Genomic DNA, 27,459 nt, shown 5'->3' with positions numbered 1-27,459 from the left:
CATAAGTTCACGACCAAGGATGGAGACAAACAAAAGTAGGAGGCCAAAACGCCCAAATAGACCCAAACCTTAAACACCAGTGCAACATCATACCACAAAAAAAAGACACACAATAAAACAACAACCGAACATATTCCCTTAAAATTTTTCGAATGCGTCATTACTTAAAGACATTGCAAACGCACTTTATGTATAATTCCAGCGGTACTTTGATAGTCTTTTATTTTCCGCAAAATCATGCGAAAGCATGTTAATAGATCGCAGCTTACTTTCATAGTCTTACAAACAATGATTTCCCTTTACAGAGAGTTTTAATCAAAATCTATTTGGATTAATTAAACAAATATATCATAGGGGTACATTTTGTGTATTACAACATGTAGCCGCTGGTGACATTTCACAGTCACTTGAATAGTATTTTTCGCAAAAAAATATTTATAACATACAATATGCTTTATCTTAAAAGCACTCCGTCACATTGGCATGTGAAACAAGAGGTTAATTACAAAATACAATCACATACAATTAACATGATATATTTGTTTATTGAAATCTGAGACTGAAAGAATGGGTTAACACAACAATTAGAAATACATTTATTACGCACATAGTAAAAAACACGCATTCAAAAGTATTCCTGATAACAACTTTAATAAATATTGATGGCTCATGTGCCAAAATTACACATCACTTCAGCGATAATAATAACAATTCGGTTGAATTATAACACAAGCAGATCCATGAAGGTGTTAGTATCCTCTGACCGCTGAAGACGCCCACTATATTGTGATTTCTGAAAATGTAAAGTCAATTTAAATGAATAATTCAAGATTGGGTTATTGAATTCCTTGGACAATATTCAATACCTTGTCCGTTATCTATCTAACCTTGAGCAACAATCAGTTCTATAGTTTCATTGGTCCTATCTGTAATGTGCCATATCTAAATAACATTAACGGTACCAATTTTTCTGCACCAGATGCGCATTTCGACAAATAATGTCTCTTCAGTGATGCTCGTGGTCAAAATATGTAAAATCCAAAGCTTATATAAAAGATGTAGAGCTATAATTCAAACGTTCCAAAAAGTATAGCCAAATCCGTGACAGGAATCAGAGCTTTGCATGAGGGAGATACATTCCTTAATTTATAATAACTTTTAACATGTTGTAACAGCAAATTTAATAACACAAAAAATCCGTATTTTCATGCCAGTACCGGAGTACTGGCTACTGGGCTGGTGATACCCTCGGGGACTAACAGTCCACCAGCAGAGGCATCGACCCAGTGGTAGTAATAACATTAACGGTACCAATTTTTCTGCACCAGATGCGCATTTCGACAAATAATGTCTCTTCAGTGATGCTCGTGGTCAAAATATGTAAAATCCAAAGCTTATATAAAAGATGTAGAGCTATAATCTAAACGTCTATTTAGATTTGTCATCAAATAAAATCTGGTCACTTTCAAAAACCCTGTTTTGGAATTTGCAGAAAATAAAAGTAATAAGTTTATAGACAATTTGTTAACTGACCTTAATTCAAATTTTCAACATTTATCAGATTTGACTTACTTAGATATGTCAGAAAACCAAATTCTTTACGTATCCAAAGAAACAAGAGATGACATAAGTCACCGTACAATCATGCGTTTAAAAATAAACCTTTCCAAAAACCCGATTATGTGTTCTTGCGATTCACTGAAATTCATGAAATGGTTACAATTAAATCAACGTGTATCTAAAGATTTTTCTCAATATCAATGTCCAAATACGACTAATTATGATACCTTAACAGATGTCGTAATATATCTTGACCAAAAATGCTCTACACATACCGTTTTGATCATGGTGATTTTATTTCTTATTGTTGCCTTTATTTTTTCCCTCATAATTGTTATTATATACAGAAAGAGATGGAAAATAAAATACTGGTACTATATTGTGAAACGTTATTATTTTCAACATGATTATATGCGATTGGGAGAAAGACAAAGATACAAATTTGATGTTCTCCTTTCTTACGCTGAAGAAGATCGTCTTTTCATTATTAAAGAGGTGTTCAAAAATTTAGAAGAGAACGCAGATTTTCGTCTGTGCATTCATGAACGGATTTTATTCCAGGGTGCGATATCGCAGACAATATCATAAATGCTATTCATCAGAGTAGGAAAGTATTTTTCGTTGTTACTCCTTCTTTCGTGAAGTCAAAATGGTGTATATATGAACTACATATGGCTTATATAGAATGTGTTGTTTCCAGGCAAGGTGTTGACTGTATCATTATGGTAATAAAGGAAAAAAATAAGTGAAAGAAACATTCCTAGAAAAATGTATGACATCATGAAAGACGAGAGCTACATAACATTTCTGGATGTACAGAAAATGTACATATGTGCATGTATACATATATGTGTGTGTGTGTATATTATGTGTATTATACATGCTTGAGAATATACAAATGCTGATTTATATTCCAATAGTTAAGTTAACAGTATCATAGCCAAAACATAAAACCTTTAAAAGAAAAAACATCAAAAACAAAACAAAAAACATTACATGGGAACTAGTGACTACACGAACTTCACCAAAAATCGAATGTATTTGTGTTTTGTTCGTCTTTCCATATTGTGTTTGTTTAGCATGACTATTCTTATGCTCTAGGTCCTGCTTGTTTATAATTAAATAAAAAAATGGAATTTGAATAAATGTTAATGAATTTGATTCACATTTGTTTTAAATAGTTTGGATAACACAGTATGTGACGAAGCGGATAATGTTTGATGTATAGATTTCATTGAAGTTGTATATATTGTTCATTTTAATTTGGTTATGTCTTGATTTGTATTCTCTTTACGAATTAATACGCTTTTAACGAAAACGAACTAGTGTTGTACTTAATTCATTTTACAATCTTTACATAATTGGTATCAAGTTGTATTTCATGTTGTGACTTTTTTTTAAAGATTCTATGTTTTTACAAATATGTTTCACTATTTACCCCAAATATAATTCTAACGTTGGTTAGTTATTATTTACGATACTATACCTAATAGATAATAATAATACTAAAAAAAAAACCTAAAAGGCGTACAAAAGAAAAAAAAACAACATTAAAGGCAGGGACAAGTTTCAATATATATATATATATATATATAAAAAAATCCAAAATATCCAGCTAAGGTCGTGAGCACATTGTGGTTTGGACTACATATTTTCAGTGATACTATTTTGTGACAACCTTTTAAATTTTAATATCCAAAATCTGTAAAGAGTCATTATATGTTCCCTAGACACCAGTGAAATATTATGTAATATTTATTAAACATGACTCGGTACTTAAACATCCCGTCAATGAGTTTGTACTATCTTTCATTGTTTGCTGGTGTGTTTTGTATATGCGACGTTTTGTGTTTCTTTGATTCTTATATCGTAACTCTGTACTTAAAAATATACCGTCAGTATGAGATTGTTCTATTATATGTCATTATGATATATTTCTATTATAAATTAGAAAATACGTTGAACCGAAAAACGTCAAAAACGATATATAAGTCTAAAAATCAATCGCGTAGTGGATTGGACTTTTTGTGGATTCTTATAAATTCTATATAACTTTTGGATAGTTTTAAATCTCGGTCTATTTCTGAAATCTATTCTTATATACTTTTGATTTTTTAACCCTGTATGCTAATATTGACCATCTGAAATTTAAGATTTTTTTGGATAAACAATGAACGTTAAAAATATGTGACGTATATAATTTTCTGACGTCAGACACGCGATTTAATGCATGTTTCTGTAGATAGATGTTTTTGTGCTCTGTTAAATTGTTCCTTTTAAAATTGTTACACGATGATGACTGCTGTACCCATGTTTTGACTATTTTATTCATTGTGTCTGTTTAGTGATGCATCATTGTAAATATAACGGTATTTGATGAGTCTGTCAACAAAGTGAGAGGTTAAACGCTATAAAACCAGGTTTAATCAACCATTTTCTACATTTGAAAATGCCTGTACTAAGTCTGGAATATGTTAATTCTTGTCCATTCGGTTTTGATGTGTTTTGTCATTTGATTTTGACATGTGATTATGGACTTTCAGATTGGATTTTCCTCGGAGTTCAGTATTTTTGTGATTTTACTTTTTATTCATACTCACGACAATGGAAGAGGGACGAAAGATACAAGAGGGACAGTCAAACTCATAAATCGAAAATAAACTGACAACGCCATGGCTAAAAATAAAAAGACAAACAGACAAATAATAGTACAGAAGACACAACATAGAAAACTAAAGACTAAGCAACACGAATAGCCGTTAAAAAGTTTGTGAAATTGCTGTTTAAATTGCTAAGATAACCAACAAAAGAAACACACTGATAAGGAACTACCAATTACACGGTCACACTCTAGATGCAGTTGAGCATGGGAAATACCTGGAAGTCACCATAAAGCATGATCTACAGTGAAAGACACATATCAACCAAATGGTAGGCAAAGCATCAAGGACACTAGGCCTCCTGAGAAGGAACATAGGACGATGTCAACCAGAAGTCAAAGCTAATGCCTACATCACCATGGTCAGACCAACCCTTGAATACGCTTCCTCTGTATGAGACCCTTACTAACAAAACCTTGAAAAAGATCTAGAACAAGTACAGAGAAGGGCAGCTAGGTTCGTCTTCAATGACTACCAAGACGTATCCCAAGGTTGTGTCCGCTCTTTAATGGAGAGACTAAGATGGGATCCTCTTTAAGATTGCCGTTGGAAAGAACGCCTCACAATGGTCTACAAGATCCACAATAGATTGGTAGATATTGACCCCTCAAACTATTACAAACCCGGAAATTCAAGGAACAGAGGAGGCCACCACATACACCAACAGCGTACTCTGAAAGACCAATACAGGTACTCCTTCTTCACAAGACAAACCAGAGAATGGAACACTCTACCGGAAAAAGCCACAACAGCAACTACGTACACTAGAAAAGTTCAAGGCCAGCCTTACCATCCTGGCAGAGGCCTTGACAGGAGCTTCTCATACCTAGAACTCCTTAGATCCCAGATGTACATAGTTTTATTTGTAAATGATTTTCCTGTAAATAGTTACTGCTGTTTTTATTAATTGAGGAGGGAAGGCCTCATGATTTCACGGGCAAGAGTCATTAATATACACTCAAGAAGAGTCCGATTCTGTACTGAAAGAAGAAGAAGAAGAACTCACAAACATACTCTTTACTACATTTACAATATAAAAGATAAACAGTATTTGGTAAGGATCACAACACTCGTTACAGTTGATGATTATTGATAGATGATTTACATCTGTTGATTAAAATAACATATATATCAGGACAATAACATGATATCAAAAATAGAAATATAGAACCAGGTTTAATCCATACATAAGAAAATGCCTATACCAAGTCAGGAATATCACAGTTGTTTGCCATTCGTTTTATATACTGGTATTTTAAATTTTGATTTTGTCATTTGATTAGGAACTTTCAAGTTCGATTCTTTTTTGGTGATTTTACCTTTTTTGGTACTTAACCGACATGATGAGTGAGATTTTATTATGCCTCACAATGTAGCAGCCCTCCCGGGACACGTTCATCTGCCTCCGTGTCCACAAATCTATCTTGTAAATCATAAATTCCACATGCGTAGTTTAAACAATTCAGAAGTCTTTCGGTTTACCAGGTAGTCTACCATTTCTAGCAGTCGTGCAGGAACGCTATCACGACACCAAAGAAACGGTTACTCTAATTTGGAAAATATCACATATTGTATTTATCTTGAAGGCAAAGATGTGTTTAATGCAAATAAACACAATATGAACGCATTGGATATATATATATATATATATATATATATATATATACAAGTTTAAATTGAAACGTACGTTGAAACCTATGATTGCGTTCGATAAAAACCGCAATTTTTATACGTGTGCATGTAAAATAAATTTCGTTGTAGAAGGGTCTAAAAAGAGCACAAACAACATTTTCCAAAAGACCAAAAAGGTGAAAAAGTATATTTAAACAAAACGCATTTGACTAACAGGTCGAACAACTAATGTTCTTTAACCCTGCTGACTGCCATTGGCGATTGCCAAATAAAATTGATCACGAGATATAACAAAATGGATCTTAATATAAATTTAATACTAAACAGAAAACAATAAAATTGTGGCCAAGATGTTATGCCACAAACACAAGGTGTCAATATATTTTGTTGTACACCAGATCTAGATTTCGACTATATATGTCTCTTCAGTGATGTTAGGGATGGAAACGGTATTTGGAAGGCCATATAATTTACCCTCAATTTAAGATAGACTCTTAAATTTTAAGAGTCAATATAGGATGAACGGATCATATAAACCATAGGGAAACTATGATACAAGCCCAAACGAAAAAATATAAACAAGTCTAAATTGAAACCTACGTTCAATATATCAAAGAGGGACAAAAGACTACAGAGGGTCGTTCAAACTCAAAAGTCAAAATTAAACTGTCATGGTTAAACAAAAAAGACCAACAGACAATAACAGTACACAAAAACATCGAAAACTAAAAATTAAGCAACACAACCTTGCGAAAAACTGGGGTTAATCTCATGTGCTCCGGAAACAAATCCGGGCTACAAACTCAAACCAAGGGAATCACATCAACTATATGAGGAAAACACTTGAACACCAGAATTAATGATCTGCAACAAAAACAACCGCCAACATTCATAAGCACGGACTGTTTGATAACAAATGACATATTCCCAATTTAGTTGAAGATAATTTAAGAATAAATGGTGAGTTGAACCTGATTTTATTGTTAGCCAAAACTCCGCGTATATGGAAATGTTTAAAATATCGCTGAAACGACCACATAACGTGGTTGGAATACAGTACAAATAAATGCAAGGACATAGACATACATAAATAGATTATTAAATAGTTACTAAATGTTAACAGCAGAACAGCTTACATCTTCAATGAATTTACGACAGTCACACAATTGTACCAACGCCACAAAAAGGGGCGTATTTCTAAAATGGAATAGGTTTGTGTAATTGTATACATGTACAAGAATATACAATTGGGAATAAATAATGATATTATGTTATTTAGTTTCTTACCATGACAAGAGTATTAATAGTTATCAAAGGTACCAGGATTATAATTTAGTACGCCAGACGCGCGTTTCGTCTACATAAGACTCGTCAGTGACGCTCATATCAAAATATTTACAAAGCCAAACAAGTTCAAAGTTGAAGAGCATTGAGGATCCAAAATTCCAAAAAGTTGTGCCAAATACGGCTAAGGTAATCTAAGCCTGGGATAAGAAAATCCTTAGTTTTTCGTAAAATTCAATGTTTGTTAAACAGGAAATTTATAAAAATGACCACATTATTGATATTCATGTCAACACCGAAATGTTGACTACTGGGCTGGTGATACCCTCGGGGACGAAACGTCCACCAGCAATGGGATCGACCCAGTGGTGTAAATAGTTATCAAAGGTACCAGGATTATAATTTAGTACGCCAGACGCGCGTTTCGTCTACATAAGACTCATCAGTGACGCTCATATCAAAATATTTATAAAGCCAAACAAGTTCAAAGTTGAAGAGCATTGAGGATCCAAAATTCCAAAAAGTTGTGCCAAATACGGCTAAGGTTAATCTAAGCCTGGGATAAGAAAATCCTTAGTTTTTCGTAAAATTCAATGTTTTGTAAACAGGAAATTTATAAAAATGACCACATTATTGATATTCATGTCAACACCGAAATGTTGACTACTGGGCTGGTGATACCCTCGGGGACGAAACGTCCACCAGCAGTGGCATCGACCCAGTGATGTAAATAGTTATCAAAGGTACCAGGATTATAATTTAGTACGACAGACTCGCGTTTCGTCTATTTAAATAGAATTAAGTTTGTAATGGTGTTAACAGTGTCGGCTTTTCTTATGAATTAAAACTGTAAATAATCAAAAGCATATTGTAGTTTTTAAATTAAAATTATATAAATGAAAAAGCTGACTTATTATCTTAACTTTTACACCATGCAGAAAATAAACATAACAAAGCTGCAATAAAAAGTATTAAACATTTATCCGCGTAATCATTTCACATTTACAATGTTGATATTGAAGCATCTTATCTATAATTTCTTTCTTTCTATTCTTTAACAAAGAAGGATTTTTACGTTTAATTTCTTAGGTTTTAAAAAGTCCTTTGGAATGCCATTATATGCAAGTCTTGAACAACGACTATTATCATTTCATATTCACAATACTTTGTATACCGTTAAAAATTGTATTTCATGTGTAAATAAATCTCCCTTATTATTACTTTACAATCTTTAAAATATAAAACAAATATAATATTTTGAATAACTAAATGTTCGCCAGGGTGTAAGAAGATTTCAATTGCACTAAGTGTAGTAATTATATCTAAAATTGGCACAAAAGTTTACAAACACGATCAAATAATAACTTCGTCGGCTTGCAAAGAAAATAGAAACACATTTAATTAATTTATACTTTGCTTAACCCATGAATATGTTTACAAATTGAATGGTTGTGAAGTTGACAATTTCACACAGTATTTAATGCGTGAGACACAATTGTAAAATACAAAGCTGATCACAGGTGTATGGAGCGCGCCATTATGTTTAGGTAGCATTGTAGAATTTTTGTTCTTACTTGTAAATGTAATATGGGCATTGTTCTCCTATTATATCTACATACACCAGTGTTGTATTCTAACCAGAGGTAAATATATTTCATTATATTGCTGGAAATGTTTTTATTGTGATTCTTCCTTTTTCTTTTTCTTGTGTTTCTTCTCGTTCCTTTATTTTGTGTTTCTCCCTTTTTTCCAGCCTCTTCGTTTAATTGCACACTAGTAACACTCTTAATGCAGATCATAGTGACACAAGGGATAGGACTTTCTTACTTTTAAAAGGCAAACTAACGTTGATAATCGATTTTTTTTTATCCTATTGTAATTCTAATTGTTTGTATTGCTATTGCGAAACATACAATAATGTTATTGTACCTAAACATCATTGGACAAGATATCTTCATATGCTAAAGATAATTCAAAAAAGAAAGTCCCTTATCACATGACAGGTTCAAAAGCTGAAAAACATCAAACAAATGTAATTTTCTTATTTAGAATTTGCAACCGAAGATTATGATTATTCTTTATTCTTTATTTTTGAATCCTGTTAACAGTACATAGATAGAATTGTGATTACAAAAGCTGATCAGATGTGGATCGAGGCATATATGTTTATTGTTTATGTATTGCAATTTCTTTTTCGTCCGTTTTAATATAACATTGAATTCAAACTAATTAATAATAATGCACATTGCTTCTGTTCTAACTTTTATCATAATGATTACATATTGTGCAATTGAAGTGTTAAGAATAAACCTTCACAATTTATAGTGTGTCAGTATTTCATGTTTCTGAAATGTTCACCTGTTAAACCAATTTTCTGACAATGATATTGTTATTTTCGCTCATGCATACTTGTTTTTTTATTTTTGTGTTGCACGGATATTTACTAATGACCTCCTTTTCTTTATAATAACAATATCAACACAACAGGTGCCATATGTGGAGCAGGATCTGATTATCCTTTTGAAGCACCTGCAATCATCCCCAGTTTTTTGTGGGGTTAGTGTTGTTGCTGTTTCCCTATTTGGAATATTTTTTCACGCATGGTAGTCAATATAATGACATTTGATGTGACTGTCGTACAAGTTAAAGGTTAGCGGTATAAAATCAGGCTCAATCCACCATTTTCGACATTTGAAAATGCCTGTAACAAGTCAAGAATATGACAGTTTTTGTCCATTCGTTTGATGTGTTTTATCATTTGATTTTGCCATTTGATAAGGAACTTTCCGTTTTGCATTTTCCTCGGAGTTAAGTATTTTTGTGAGTTTACTTCTATAAAACTAGTGTTTCTTTTAAAGAACTTACTATTTCATCTTTTGGAATTATAAAATCCTTATATTGAATTATTGGTTTATTCAGGAAACTGTATTAAACCTATGTTCAAATCTCATTACTAAATGAAAAAGAAACGACAAATCAGAATAACAAACCACAATGGAGGAAATCGCATTAAATTCCAACAGCGGCTGTGCCGATAAAGATAGCGCCCCCCATTGAACGAGAATCACCCACAACTCGAACTTAACATACACTATCAGAAATATGTCAAGATAGGTAACATGATAGGTCAAATGTAATTCCGTCCTTTTTCTTTATACCTCTGACATTTCATTGTGTAAAGCTCACAGCCCGACATTTGTAATCAATGTTACTAATTTGAGTATATCAATTCAGGCATACGATATGGTATAATATATGTTATTAGTGAGGAATGCGAATTTGACAATTGAGAAGTTGAATCATCAGGTTTTGCATATATTTTAGTTTGTAGTCGTCAAAATCAGAGGACATAATATGAATATGACATTCTAGTTTCAGTAGTATTTGTATCCGTACATTTCATTTCATTTCATATTTGTTTATTTTTCAGAAAAAAAATATGCACATTATTGTAATTATCCTTCTGAGTTATTCATTCTACAATGTCTATTCAGACAGTTCATGTTCCACGGAGCCAGCGTGTGAGTGTATTATACTTGACGATGGGATATATGCAGACTGTAGGGGAAGGCAGTTAAACTCGTCGCCTTCTTTCAACGAAAACGTCACTTCAATCAATCTTAGTTTCAACTATCTAACTTGCCCTCCGTCAAACGATAATTTACCAGAGAGTCTTAGACACCTGAATGTTTCAAACAATAGGATATATAACTTATCTTTGGAGGGAAAGCAAATTATTTTTTGGAAAATAACCGGCCTCCTTGCTTTAGATTTATCATTTAATGTGTTATCAATAGATGGAAGATCCTTTTTTCCAAACATTTTTTCTAACTTCTCCCGTTTGGAATTACTAAATATATCCAGAAACATAGTTCCAGAAGAGGGATTTCAAGATTTTCATAACGTATTGAGACCACTGATTTCATTACGATTCCTCTCTGTTGATAGTTTTGTTGATATTTCATTCGGTAAAGGTTTTAGAAATTTGAGGAATCTAAAATCCCTAAAATTAGCTGGTGTTTGCAATATTACACGGACGTTTATCATTACGGAGGACCTTTTTATGAATCTGCCATTTCTGGAGCACCTCGATCTCTCTACACTTGAAGTGTGGACAAATATATATCATGATTCTAAATCGAATTGTTACTGTTCCTTGACAAGTATTCATAGAGGGGCCATTGCCAAACTTACTAATTTGAAATATCTTGACATATCAAATAACAGATATCTTGGACTATGTGGAATTCGTAATATATCAAATGATCTTATTCATACAAACATAGAAATATTTAGGGCTAACAATTTATACTGTGAAGACAGTCGATCTGTAACATTGTATTGCGATGATATCAAATATCTACGAAACACGTCCCTGCAAGAACTTTATATTGATGGAAATAATATCGCACTTGGACAGCCAGCAATACTTACGTACATGCCAAAATCTCTGAAGGTGTTAAGTATCAGAGAAAACCGTTGGGGATTAGGAATTTATACCTATTATCCATATGATAACATGATAAACTTAGTTCATATTGATATAAGTAATATAAATAACGACGAAATGTCCCAATCCCCAATGGCAGATCATTCTTGTTGTTCACATTTTCTAGAGGATGTATTATGCGATAAATCAAGGATTGAGAACGTTACAGGCGACAAGGCTGCTGGTGCATGTGCTTACACTCCTAACAAATACAACAATAACATTGCAAGTAAAATACCAGAGGCAGTCTCCAACAAACCAGACCCATGGAAATGTCTACCAGGGTCTGATATCGATGTTCACTATATCATGGTTCCAATGAATGTCGAATCAATCGTAATGAATAATTCAAGATTAGGATACGCATTTCGCTGGACAATATTTAATACTCTGTCAATCGTTAAACTTACATTAAGTAACAATCAATTCTATAGTTTCATTGGTCCTATCTGTAATGCGACTAACCTCAAATATCTTGACCTTTCTGGTAATCGATGTTCCTCCCTTACACCATATTTTTTCAACGCCTTACCATCTTTGGAAACTCTTTTACTACACAATAATCTCTTAGGTCTAGCAAAAACGCTTCACAGCCAAAATGCGAGCTTTGTTTTTGGTACATTGACTGATCTTCAAAATTTAAATTTGTCAACAAATAAGATATCGTCACTTTCTTCCGACATATTCTGGAATTTGAAGAGCATACGGCAAATAAGTTTAAAAGACAATTTGCTGAGTGACTTTCATGTAAAATTAGACTATATGCCCCATTTTACTGATTTGGATTTATCGGAAAACCAAATTTTTCAGTTATCAAAGAATTCCACACTTTGGATTAGTCAAGCCATTCGTAGAAGTAAAAATTTGAAAATTAATTTATCCAACAATCCGATAATTTGTTCTTGTGATTCTTTAATTTTTCTAAAATGGCTGCAAAAGCATCATCTGGCATTTAAAAATTTCAACGGATACAAATGTTTTAATACCAAAACATTTAAGACATTAAAAGATGCCGTCATCTCCCTGGACAAATCCTGCCCTACATATACTACTTTGACTATTGCTATATTGCTTCTGATAATATCTTTCTTGGTGATTCTCATTATCCTTATTTTATATAGAAACAGATGGAAATTGAAATACTGGTACTATATTGCGAAACGTAAGTATTTTCAGCATGACTATCTGCTATTGGAAGATAGACAAAACTACAAATTTGATGCTTTTCTTTCTTACGCTGACGAGGAACGTATTTTTGTTATTAGGGATGTGATAAAAAAGCTCGAGGCAAATGAGAATTTCCGTCTGTGTATTCATGAACGGGATTTTATTCCCGGGTGCGATATCGCAGACAATATTGTCAATGCTATCCATCACAGTCGTAAAGTGATTTTCATAGTTACTCCTTCTTTCCTTAAGTCAAAATGGTGTATTTACGAACTGCATATGGCTTATATTGAATATCAAGTTTCCAGGCAGGGTGTTGATTGTATGATTATGGTTATAAAGGACAAAATAAAAGAAAAAGACATTCCAAGAGACATGTATAATATCATGACGGATGAGAGCTACTTAAAATTTCCGGACAATGAAGCAGACGAAGTAACTTTTTGGGAACGTTTAATCGATTCCTTACGATAGATAAGGACAGAAAAGGACAGGGTTTCTCTATACATACGTGTATAAAATACAAGGAGCGTGTATGTGTGCTTTAGAGGAGAACAGAGTGATAATATTGTCTCGTGAGTATGTGTGCCTTAGAGGATAATAGACATATATAACTGTTTCGCTAGAGGATAACATAGAGATAACACTGTTTCGTGTGTGTGTGTGTGTGTGTGTGTGTGTGTGTTAGAGGATAACATAGAGATAACACTGTTTCGTGTGTGTGTGTGTTAGCAGGTAACATAGAGATAACACTGTTTCGTGAGTATGTGTGCGTTAGAGAATAACAGAGAGATACCACTGTTTCGTGTGTGTGTGTGTGTGTGCGTTAGAGGATAACATAGAGATAACACTGTTTGATGTATCAAAAACAATGTTATATGATGTCACATAGAATGCATATTTTGAACGAGTTCCTTCTTTAAGTGTGGGGTATTTTAGTCTGGCTTTATAATTATTCACTAGACTATATTTGTAAATGTAGTTGATTATTTTGTTCACAATTCAATGTTTTGTGTTTTTATTATAAAGAACTAGGTCCTGATAAAGAAAAGGTTATGGTGATATTTGAGAATTGATACATCGTACATAATATCGTCTTTTACTTTTGTATGTGAAAGTTTTTAAAGACTCTGATTCTTTTGACACTAGAAATATCAGCCATATATATTAAATCAAATCAACTTTAAAAAAGAAAATACTGATTCTTGACCAATTCAAACATTTACCCGTTATCTTCAAAACTACAATTTATAGCTGCAACTGTAGACAAAAAGAAAAAAAGGCAGCTTTCCGTTAATTTTAATATATTCATATGACTAAAACCATCCCCATTATAGGAAGTATGCTGTATGACAATTCATATCATTTAAAACATTATCCGTAAATGAACATATTAACCTTACAGATTTATTCAAGATTTCATGATCTTAATTTCTAAAGAAACCGATTAAATCTAAAGGAAAAGTTGTCATACATATTTATTTTGGGTCAGATTTTCACTTATTGAAGTATGACAGTCTGAATTATTTATATCGACATATGAAAGAAAAAACACTGGAGATATTCATATCTAAAAGATTGCATTGTTTCATTTAAAATTCGGTCAATGGAAAATAATAGTTAAAACAATGCAGTATACAACTGCTTTGAGGCATGAATTTATTTTTGTTTGACAATAACTAATTTGTTTTAGTTTTGCAATGTCACGTGTATTGATTGCTCTATATAACTATTTTGTTTTTATGAAAATATATCTGGTACGTTTTCTTGATAATCTCTATATATATTTTTAAATCTATTTTTGGTATGTCTATTGTCTATAATAATATGTGAAAATCAAAGTTATAAATAAAAGAAATAATTATTTATACTTTTTCTTATATTAGAATACATTTTTGTCTTCAAATGTTTAGAATTTCGATTGGCGTTTTCAACGTACATGATGCTTTGTATGGACATTCAATCAACTCTTTCATATGGAGTATATATCTGAAAGCGGAAACGACAATCAAGGCCTTTTGCTTCCAATCCTAATTTCCTTAATAGAGTGTTGCTGCAAACGAGCAAGTCGTTAAACTAAGAGTTCCGAGTGGAAATCACCTCTTCGGACATTTTAAGGATACCATCACGTGTTGTTCACCTTGATGGAATGTCTGTTTAACAGATGACGAGGGATACATTCAAATTGTCGCTATCACCATCTCGTCCACATGATTTACAAAATGGTTTCTACATGTTCAGCATGATCTGCTTATTCTTCCATTGGATCTTAGATCAAGCCCAGTTTTGTTGTAAAGGGGTTGGCGTTGCTTTCACCTAAGATAGAAGTGTTTTTATTTGTGCTTTAAGATTATCCAATATTTATGTTGTTTAATAAAGGCAATACCGCTGTTCAAACTCACAAATCCATGGACAAAAAACAAAATCGGGGTAACAAACTAAAACTGAGGAAAACGTATTAAATATAAGAGGAGAACAACGACACAAAACTACAATGTAACACTTACAGAAACGGACCAAGCATCAGAAAAAATCCCCCGAGAATAACAAATATAACATCAAAACCAAATACGTGAATTTGGGATAGACAAGTAAACCGCTAACAGTCGTCTTTTTGCATGTAGTTAAAAACGTGTTTTAATATCAAAATTTTACATACGATAAAGTGATGAAAGATCACTCAAGAGCATATTTTATGTTCCTGATGTTTTGCAGAGCTTTTGCTGTCCATTCGATTAATCTATATGATGATTGTATGCTGTTGTTTGATTTCTTTTTACTATGACGTTGTCAATTCCTTTTTGATTTGTTTTTACTATGGCGTTGTCACTTCCTTTTTGATTTGTTGTTATTTTGGCGTTGTCAATTCCTTTTTGATTTGTTGTTATTTTGGCGTTGTCACTTCCTTTTTGATTTGTTGTTATTTTGGCGTTGTCAATTCCTTTTTGATTTGTTGTTATTTTGGCGTTGTCAATTGCTTTCTGATTTGTTTTTACTATGGCGTTGTCACTTCCTTTTTGATTTGTTTTTACAATTCCTTTTTGATTTGTTTTTACAATTCCTTTTTGATTTGTTTTTACTATGGCGTTGTCACTTCCTTTTTGATTTGTTGTTATTTTGGCGTTGTCACTTCCTTTTTGATTTGTTGTTATTTTGGCGTTGTCACTTCCTTTTTGATTTGTTGTTATTTTGGCGTTGTCAATTCCTTTTTGATTTGTTGTTATTTTGGCGTTGTCAATTGCTTTCTGATTTGTTTTTACTATGGCGTTGCCATTTCCTTTTTGATTTATAAGCAAGAACTCCAAAAGTGTAGGCAGATGCTGATATAATATATATTGCTCTTTTCGTAGTCGACTTAAGCTAGTACAACTGTTGCGCGGACTTTCGTTTAAGAATAATTATATCTCAAAATAAATTAAATGGTATAAAACTAATGCCAGTATACATTTACATATACATAAAGTTTCTAACTATGTATATTCCTTTAAAGTTAAGGGCAGTATGGTTTCCTATCATATTTTACAATTAATTCATCGGCACTTAGTGAAAACTTTTTTAGTTAAAATAATACCACAGCTCCTTATAATTGGTGACATAGTATAAACATTGATTTTGTCATGCTTTATGGACATTTTTTTAAATCGTGCCTAGATGTTTAATGTTTAGATGTTTAACTATAATGTAAAAACTATTTTGAATACACATTAAACTTTACGACACAAGTGATGATATCAGCTTTCCAATTGTAAACTTTAAATTTCTATGTAGCAACATTCCAGCAGCACCTGCATACGGGGTATATATCTCTCAATTGATACGATATTTCCGTGTTTGTATTTCCTATCCCGATTTTATTGATAGGGGATTCTGCTCACAAGGAAGCTATTAAACCAAGAGTTTCCAAATTGTGAAGTTGAAATGCTTCCTTCGTAAATTTTACGTACCCCATCACGAGTTGGTTGACCGTTTTGGAATAACCGTTTCACAGATGATATCGGACATGTTTCTTACGTCGTAACTGTAATATCCGTCCCTTTCATAAATGAGACCTACTGAATTAGACTATTTTCCGGATTTGTTATAACATGAGCAACACGACGGGTGCCACATGTGGAGCAGGATCTGCTTTCCTTTCCAGAGCACCTGAGAATACCCCTATTTTTTTTTGGTGGGGTTCGTGTTGCTTATTCTTGTGAACTATTTTTGTCTGGTTGTCTTTTTCATTTTTAGCCATGGCATTGTCAGTTTATTTTCGATTTATGAGTTTGACTGTTCATCTGGTATCTTTCGTCCCTCCTTTTAACAGCTTCCTTTATTATTAAATAAAGGCAACAGTAGTATACCGCTGTTCAAACTCATAAATCCATGGACGAAAAACAAAATCGGGGTAACAAACTAATACTACAGATACAGATATTTCATTACCTCGGTATTCTTACTTTCACCATTTGAAAACACCTGAGAGCAATGAGAATGAATTGAAGATAAATTGATATATTTCATTGATAATACACGAAGAAAATAGATAATTCAATATGCCTATAGTTCAAAAGTGATGAATATTATTCCACATCATGTCAAGTTTACACAAACAAGGTTTACTTGTTTTATTCAGTGATGAATGATAAAAAGATAGCACAGTTTAAATCTTTAAATTTTCTCAAAGTACACTTGTTCACACATACACTCTAGAAGATATATAATTATAAGAAATAATTAATTTTTTACTATATGAACAGATTTGAGTTTTATCATGCCTGTCCAAAGATAATGCACAATACCCCTGCTACTTAATTTTCAATATTTATAAGGGTAAATGAAAAACCATTAGTGCGTTTCTCTTAAAAAATACCTCACCTGTGACGCTCGAATCAAAACATGTAAGCGCAGAAGAACCCTTATATATGCATTGACAAATACTGTGATGATGTCATTTTAAACCATGCTGGTGGTTTCTGAAATAAGATCAAAAGCAAGGGAATAATTAATATAAACTCGTACATAATATATTTTGGATCATAAGAGTCAAATTCTACGAGGGAACAAGACATTTAAGACATTTGCTTGTACAAACCATATCTTGTTTTTTCGTTCTTTTATCATAAACGCTACCTTAAAACAAACTTTTTTTGTATATGTTCTACCACCAGTTTATTTCGGAAGGTCTATAAAAGAGCGATGAAATTTACCAACTTCAGATATTAACTTTGTGTGAGTGATTGTGCACTTTCATTTGTCTATATATCTTCTAGTTTTATCATATGATTAGCACAAAAGGAGTAGTTGGTCCTGAATTCAACTCATCATAAATACAAAGATTGCAATTTCATATTGGCACCAGACCCCCGTTTCGTCTGTAAAGGACTCATCAATGACGTTCGAGTCAAAATAATTTCAAGGGAAAATAAAGTACGAAGTTTAAAAGCACCAAATATACTTTAAAATTTGCCAAATAAAGATAAGGTTATCTATTTAAGAGGAAGAAAAGACTTTAGTATTTCAAAAAATCGAAGTTGTTTAAACAGTGTAATTTATTATTATGACCATATCAATGTCAACACAGAAATAAAGTAAATTATTTGGTTACTCATTGTTTGGATAAACATCGATTAACATGGTTTCAAAAAATTTCTGATGTTTATACATGTGTATTCAAGAAAACGTTTCCACTTATATATTACTACTACAAACGTCTTCATCAGAATGTGTTCATCAATCCAACAAAACAGGAAATGTAACCAACGACCTAGATTGATTGGAAAATTGAATTAATCTATGAATTTATTTACATCAAACATGCAAAATTACAAAATTAAAAGTTATACATTGACACTTTTCAAGATTGAATTCAAAAACAAGCTCGGTTTTGACAAAAAAATATGCATTAAATTTTCTTGAGACTCTTAATTGACCTGTTGAGTATAACTAAGTCACTAGAAACATACTGATATACAAAACAACAACGCTACACATCTTTCTGAAAAGGTGAATAATATAATGTTTTGATAATATAAGAAATATTAAATTGTTGATTAATGTACAATAATTATCAAAGGTACCAGGATTATAATTTAGTACGCCAGACGAGCGTTTCGTCTACATAAGACGCATCAGTGACGCTCGTATCAAAATATTTATTAAGCCAAACAAGTACAAAAATAAAGAGCATTGAGGATCCAAAATTCCAAAAAGTGCCAAATACTGCTAAGGTAATCTATGCTTGGGATAAGAAAATCATTAGTTTTTCGAAAAAATCAAAGAGTTGTAAACAGGAAATTAATAATATGACCACATTTTTTATATTCATGTCAACACCGAAGTGTTGACTACAGGGCTTGTGAAACCCTCGGGGACGAAACGTCCACCAGCAGTAACATCAACCCAGTGGTGTAAATAGTTATATAAATTATAATTTAGTACGCCAGACGCCAGTTTCATCTACATAAGACTCATCAGTGACGCTCGTATCAAAATATTTATTAAGCCAAACAAGTACAAAATTAAAGAGCATTGAAGATCCAAAATTCCAAAACGTTGTGCCAAATACGGCTATGGTAATGATAAAAGGTTGTTCTAAATTTGTATGATCACGTTTTCTAAATTTTTTTTTTCGAGTAATATAAAACGTTGAAAGCTTTGTTAAATTACACATATTTATAAAGAGATATAGAATTATAAACTTTTTTTTCTGATACAGTATTCATCTGGATCTGTTGTTCGTGTAAATTACATTTGAACACTTTAAGGACTTCTAATTATTCAAGACGAATACTTTGAGTTGTCAAAAATCGACATTCAAGATCACAAATAATTTTCAATGTTCAAATTATGGAATGTTGCATTACTTTACAAAAAACAAGGAAAACGATACCAACTGGATGTTCAAGCACATAAGGCGAAAACAGATTGATAATGACATGACAAAAAACAAAACACGAGGAAAAGAGAAATAAGAGTACACAATACATAACATACAATTACTGAGAGACCCAAACCCAATGAAAACAGGGGTGATCTCATCTGGTCCGGAAGTATAAATAGTCCTGATCTACATGATGCGTAGACATTTACAGTGAGATGTACTAGTAGTTTCCTATTGTTTACGTTATTTTGAACAAACGTGATTTTTTCATTCCTCGTCATATATATTGAAAAGACCTCAAGTTCTGATTTACACGTATTTGACTTATATAAGAATCAGGTGACATACAGGCACAAAAAAAGCAACTTGCAAAGTTTCTGATATATCGATTAAGTTTTATCACTCAATAACCAACATTTTAAGGAGAACTTGTATTCCACATATCCCTAAATTATTAAACAACGAAAATATAATTTATTTATTATAGTCAGGACGATTTTCAATAAATAAAAATTCGTGTCGTATGTCCTATCAATTCGATATTCGATATGATAATCTCTAGCTGTGTAAAACCACAGAAGGTTATCAGAATAAAGTCTCTATTAGGCCATCAGTGTTTATAAAAGCCACATTGAAATACGTTACATTAACTAATTTACTAAACTGTTAACAAAATTTTGATATCACATGTGAGTGTTCGATCCCCACTCTCTCAACATCACCGCATCCCCTCACTATCACATACACATTTATTTATTCTATTTCACGATCAAATCTACCGCAAGGAATCAATCAATCTTTCCCAAAATGCTTCTTTGTCTTCCTCCTCATCCGGGAAAGTTAAGTAACTCTCGTCTTTCATTATATCATACATTTTTCTAGGAATGTCTCTTTCTTTGATTTTTTCCTTTATAACCATTATCATACAATTAACACCTTGCCTGGACACAACATATTCCATATAAGCCATATTGAGTTCGTATATACACCATTTTGACTTTAGGAAAGCTGGAGTTACTACGAAAATTACTTTACGACTATTATGGATAGCATTGACTATATTGTCAGCGATATCGCAGCCAGGAATAAAATCACGTTCATGAATACACAGACGAAAATTCTCGTTCTCTTCTAGTTGTTTTGTTAGTTCCATAATAGCGAAAATTCGTTCTTCATCAGCGTATGAAAGGAAAACATCAAATTTGTAGTTTTGTCTATCTTCCAAACGCATATAATCATATTGAAAATAATTTCGCTTAGCAATATAGTACCAGTATTTTATCTTCCATTTGTTTCTGTATAATATAGCTATTATGAGACAAACCAAAAATGCAATAATCAGAAGCAGACATGCAATTATCAATGCAGTATGGCTAGAACATGTTTTGTCAAGAGATAGAACAGCATCTATTAAAGGTTCATGATTTGTAGAATTTGAACATTGATATTTAGAAAAACCTTTAAATACAAGTTGATGTTTTTGTAACCATTTCAAAAATAAACGAGAATCACAAGAACATATAAACGGGTTTTTGGAAAGGTCAATTTTCAATTTCCAACTTGTACGTTGACCAATGCCATCCATTGCGTTTTTTGATAAGTAAAGAATTTGATTTTTAGATAAATCTATTAAGGTCAGATCTGGCATATGTTTAACATTGATATTAAAATCCGTTAGCAAATTGTCTTTTAAATTTATTAGTCTTATTTTCTGCAAATTCCAAAAAATATTTTTTGAAAGTAACGATAGTTTGTTTGATGATAAATCTAAATATAAAAGATTAGTCAGAGAACCAAAAACAAAGACAGCATTTTTGTTTTGCAGTGTTCCAGCTAGACCTAATAGATTATTATTCAGTAATAGAGTTTCTAGTGACGGTAAGGAATTTAGGAAATATGGAGTTAGGCTAGAGCATCTATTTCCTGAAAGATCGAGAAACTTAAGGTTTGTTGCGTTACATATAGGACCAATAAAACTATAGAATTGATTGTTACTTAAGGTTAGATTAATGATCGACAGGGTATTGAATATTGTCCAACGAATTGCATACCCCATTCTTGAATTATTCATAACAATGGACTTTACATTTTCAGGAACCACTATATAGTGCACGTCGACATCACCAAGGGGATAAGAACACCTCCAAGGATCGGGATTGTCGAAAATGTCTACAGACTTGCTACTTTGAATATAATCGTTGTAGTGTTGTGGGGTGTAAGAACACGTACCAGTAGTATTATCGCCGCTGACCGTCTTGATCCTCGATTTCTCACATGTGACATCTTCTAGAAAATGTAAACAACAAGGAAAACGTGCTGCACCATTTTGGGACATTTGATGATTATTCATATTACTTATATCAATGCTAACTAAGTTAATCAAATTATCATATGGCCAATAGGTGTATAATCCAGCAACCCAACGGTTCTCACTAATACTAAGGATTAACAGAGACGATGGCAAATAAGTTAGAATCCCTGACTGCCCAATATCGATATTATTTCCGTCAATATAAAGTTCTTCGAGAGAGGTGTTTCGTAAAGTTCTTATATCATCGCAATACAGTGTGACAGATCTACTGTCCTGGCAATACAAATTTCTAGCTTTAAATATCTTTATGTTTGTAAGATTTAGATCATACGTTATATTACGGAATCCACAGAGTCCAAGATATCGGTTATTAGATATATCAAGATATTTCAAATTAGTAAGTTTACCAATAGCTCCTCTGTGAATACTTGTAAAAGAACAGTAGCAAGGAGAACCGGTATTATTGTACATACTTGTCCACACTTCAAGAGTGGAAATATCTAAATATTCAAGAAAAGGGAGATATAGGAAAAAATCTTCCATAATTATAAAGGTTCGTGACGTATTGCACACACCAGTGAGTCTCAGTGACTGTAGATTTGATAATCTCTCAAAACTCCTTCCAAATGTAATACTTTCAAAAATATCGACAGATAAAAATCGCAGAGAAATTAATGGGGCCATCACATTATCGAATTCTGGAAATCCTTTTTCGGGAATTACATTTCCTGATATATCAAGTAATTCCAACAACGTGAAATTTGAAAATATATTTGGAAAGAAGAACGGTTCGTTTATCAAGAGTTTATTTGATGATAAATCTAGAAATTTGAGTCCGGTTATTTTCCAAAATAATATTTTCTCAGTATCAAACGATAACGTATAGATCAAATTGTTTGAAACATTTAAATTTTTCAAACATTCTGGTAAATTCTCGTTTGAGGGAGGATATTTCAAATAATTGAAACTGAGGTTGATTGATGTGACGTTATCTTTAAACGTAGGTGACAAGTTTAATTGGCTGCCACTACAGTCTGCATATATCCCATCATCAAGTAAGATACAACGACATTTTGGCTCTGTTGTACATGATATGTCTGATGAAACAATTTTGAATAAAATACTCAGAAGTAGAAATGATTTGATGATCATATTTGTCTACAAAAAAAGAAGATACAAAAATTATATAATTATGAAATACATGCTTTGTTTCTCCGCGATCACAATTGCAAAATATAACAGTAATGTTATATTAGACAGTGATAGGTTGACAATCCGAATTTCACAAGAATCAAAAAGTATGGTTAATTGTAATTTGAAAATAATACGTACACGTATTGCAAGTACTAATGCGTTAGCAAAAGTCAAATCGTTCATTGACGGCGGCAACTCTTCAAATGAATTACCGATATTCCTAAAATATATACAAAACTAAATGTTACGTTACACAACAGAAGTGAAGCAAAATAATTCTGAGTCCAAAACTTCGAAACAAAGCATTGTCTTTTATAAAACGATGTAACTCAATTCTTTATTCTTCAAACTCTAGATTTTTCATTAGTCTGCATGACAGAGTGACATGTAAATTATCTCAATCGTATCAGCCAATCAAAATTAAACTTTTTAACATTAGGAATATAGAAATTAATGTTTATTAAATGGCTTGAATCGCCAAAATAATATGCTTTTGATCAAAATCCAAATGAAAATACAATAAAAACAAAGAGTGATGCTTTGACCTACAACGAACTCGTTTATGTCTCGTTTAGTATATAAAAGAACAATGATTCATTTGTTTAAATATCAAGGTTAGTTATTGTTTTGTCTTTCAAAATTCTATTTAAAAACGTTTTCACGGCTATTATGATCTGGTTTGTAATCTCGGTCGTTATTGGTAAATAGTAGGTCATATTTAAAACACTTTTATAAAACAAATAGACATCTCCCACAATAAACTCATTTCAACATATTTTAACACAATTTAATACATTTTTAAAATCCTATTCGAACATACTTCATGACGTATATTTAACTGCATCCACAAAATTGTAATATAGAAATTAATTAAAAAATCAAATTACATTGTTGTCGTAATCACAGCTACATAATAAGTTCATCGAAGCACACAGCAATCATCAGGACATGGAAATAAATACAGACACCATTAGGGTATACAAGCACTCACAGCCATCAAAAGGGAATAGAAACAATCACAGATACCATTAAGACATAGAAGCATACAAACACCATCAGGGTATAGAAACACTCACAGACACTTCTGAGCATTGAAACACACACAGGCACTTACAGGGCCAAAACCATGCACGTCAGCTTCAGAGCATCTAACCACTCTCAGACACCATCAGAGAATAGAAACACGTTCGGATACCAACACGCGCCGATAACTTTAGGACATAGAAAAACACATACACCATCAGTACATTAAACACACTTGGGCACCCTAAGGAGATAGTAACACTCACAGACAACGTTCGGGCATGGACATACGCACATACACCATCAGGGCATGAAAATACGCACATAACGACACCAGGGCATAGAAATACACACATACACTATTAGGGCATAGAAACATGCATACACACAATCAAGGCACGTCCGCTTGTATTTGTAATATTTGTTTTTTTTATCCAACTGATGAGTTAAGCCTTTTTCAACTGATTTTTATACTTCGTTCTTAAGTTGTAATGTTACACCACTGTCCCAGGTTAGGGGGAGTATAATAATCCCGCTAACATGTTAACCCCGACACTTTCGTTATGTATGTGCCTGTCCAAAGTCACGAGCCTGAAATCCAGTGGTTATCGTGGTTGTTTTTCGTTCATTTCTTGTACATAAATTAGACCGTTAGTTTTATCGTTTGAATTGTTATACATAGTCATTTTGGGACCTTTTACAGCTGATTATGAGGTATGGACTTTGTTCATTGTTGAAGGCAGTACGTTGCCCTATAGTTGTTAATTTCTGTGTCATTTGGTCATTTGTGGAGAGTTAATTTATTGGCAATTATACCACATCTCATGATTAATTGGAGTGTACAGACAATTAAAACTGCAGTACAAAAAAATGTTTTTAGCAAAGTTAATTTTGATTTTTATACATAAATTGCCTCGCTGGCATCAATAATGTACATGGTACTCGAATGTAATACAATAAAAGGAGGAGAAATTGAAAGAAAAGTGAAATAAAAGAATAAAAGCATAAAAGAAAAAAAAAAACATATACTTTACCTCGATTGACGATAACAATCTGTTAGTAGAAATAATGGATATTCACCTTTCTTTTACAATAGCATAATATATATAACTATACCACAAAACACAATGTCTTACTTCAATTCACACCTGATCAGCTTTGTTTTTTGACAAATACGTTATTAGACCGGGAACACAATGAACAATTGAAACGTTTTATTTACATAGAAGTACAGGTTGGTTCGGTCCTAACATGTACAAACTATCATATTGAGCAGATAAGTTGACTGTTTCCACAGTTGACTATAAAAAATATTTTTGAGGACTAACAAGTAAAATGCATCGTAAGACAGATCTAGGTCATTTTTTATGCTCTATTACTACTAACATGTCTTCTCCAGACCGGACCCAAGTGAAGGTCTGCTTTTGACATCAGGCTCTGTGGACTGGTCTCCTTCAGATCAAGCAAAACATATGAACAGTTCTGTGTTTGGCTCGTCCTAATATTACATTAGATTTTGAAAAATATTGATGTTTAGCACTTTGCATATCATGCCTGACCTTTTGTTGAAAAATAATTGTATTTCTCTTTTTTCCCATTTAGCAGAAAGACAATACTTAACCGGTCAACAGAAAGATGAATGCTAGTCGAAGAAAATTAAAAAGATGTTATCCAACAACGTTTACAAATTAGTTTCTCTTCTCTAGATTACCTTAGCTGTATTTGGCACCACTTTTTAGAATTTTGGATACTCAACAAATGCTCAATGCTCTTCAACTTTGTACTTGTTTGGCTTTATATATATTTTGATATGAGCGTCACTGATGAGTCTTATGTAGACGAAACGCGCGTCTGGCGTACTAAATTATAATCTTGGTACCTGGATAACTATTCTACAGTATCCTTATCAATATTTTACATTCCTTGCATGTTTGTTTGGACATCAATTATTGTTTTTCGCCTTAGTTTATTAATCATGTTTTCCATGGAATGGTCAAAGCGAATATTGTATATAATTTTGAAAAGTGTTCAGAATGTATTACAAAAATAAAATCCTGTTCGTCAGATGAAATATTGACAGTCAAACAATAGATTATAATAAAACCAAACTGTTTTGTTTTCAATTAAGGGAAGTACAATAGGACATATAATGATTTTCATTGAAATAAATAAACAAAGTATTACTTGAAATCTTCTAATTATAGATGCCCTTCTGGCTTTTTTCCCGTTTAAGCTTTGTTTGTTATTAGCGCGAAGAGGAGAGATGAAAACATCAAGGGAATATTCCTTTCTTAAGTAGAAAACTAGCTGACAATGCAAAGAGAAAAACCCAACCAAAAATTATCATATGACAAATTGAAGTATAAAAATACCAACACAGAAATTCAGAGACTGAGTTATTGGCCTTCAATTATGGTTTTCACAGATGTTTTCAAGGTTGTATTTAAATTTGTCAACAGCAAATTATATCAGCAAGCCAAGATCTGGACTATACGAATGCAACTTGTATTATAGTCGTTTCTTACCTTTTTGTTATTGCCGTTAAGAAATTCCTCAAAATAATTGCTGTGTATAGTAAAGATTTGAAAAAAAGTAAAATCACAAAAATACTGAACTCAGAGGAAAATCTAATCGGAAAGTCCATAATCACATGGCAAAATCAAATGACAAAACATAAAATATTATGGACAAAAGCTGTCTTATTTATGACTTGGTACAGGCATTTTAAAATGTAAAAAATAGCGGATTAAACCTGGTTTTATAGCGCTTAACCTCTCACTTTGATGACAGTCTCATCAAATGCCGTTATATTTACAATGATGCGTGAACTAAACAGACATAATAAATAAAATAGTCAAAATATGGGTACAGCAGTCATCATCGTGTTACAATTTAAAAAGGGAAAATTTAACAGAACACAAATTTTTTTATCTACAAACACATTCATTGATACGTGTGTCTAAAGTCAGAAAATTTTATACGTCACATATATTTGTCGTTAAAAAAAATGAATACAGTATAGAAATACAGTGATATTATCGATGTTATGTTCTAGTTAACTTTACGTTTTTAGATTATAATCATACAAGATAGTTAAAAGGTGACATTTCAAATAATATTTGACAATCATCATAAACTCTGAGAGTGCAAGTGTTGTTAATTAAGAAACTTTATCTGAAAAGAAGTTTATGTTGTATGAAATAAATTAATAAATATTTATAATCACATGCACGTTGGTTCATTTACGAATAAAACGATGTCTTATAATTTAAAGATC

The 27,459-nt window shown here is 32.3% G+C and overlaps 1 protein-coding gene across 1 annotated transcript; it reads right to left on the bottom strand.

The window, feature by feature from the left end:
- Nucleotides 1–20,001: 20,001 nt before the first annotated feature.
- Nucleotides 20,002–22,730, bottom strand: LOC143056817 (toll-like receptor 4). The gene has a single exon (XM_076229980.1). It carries the CDS (start codon nucleotides 22,647–22,649, stop codon nucleotides 20,430–20,432), a length of 2,220 nt encoding a protein of 739 aa, XP_076086095.1. The 5' UTR covers nucleotides 22,650–22,730; the 3' UTR covers nucleotides 20,002–20,429.
- Nucleotides 22,731–27,459: the final 4,729 nt, after the last annotated feature.

This window comes from Mytilus galloprovincialis, chromosome 13 (genome assembly GCF_965363235.1).
Source record: "Mytilus galloprovincialis chromosome 13, xbMytGall1.hap1.1, whole genome shotgun sequence".
NCBI classification, from domain to species: Eukaryota; Metazoa; Mollusca; class Bivalvia; order Mytilida; family Mytilidae; genus Mytilus; species Mytilus galloprovincialis.
This window is presented reverse-complemented; position numbering and strand designations above follow the sequence as displayed.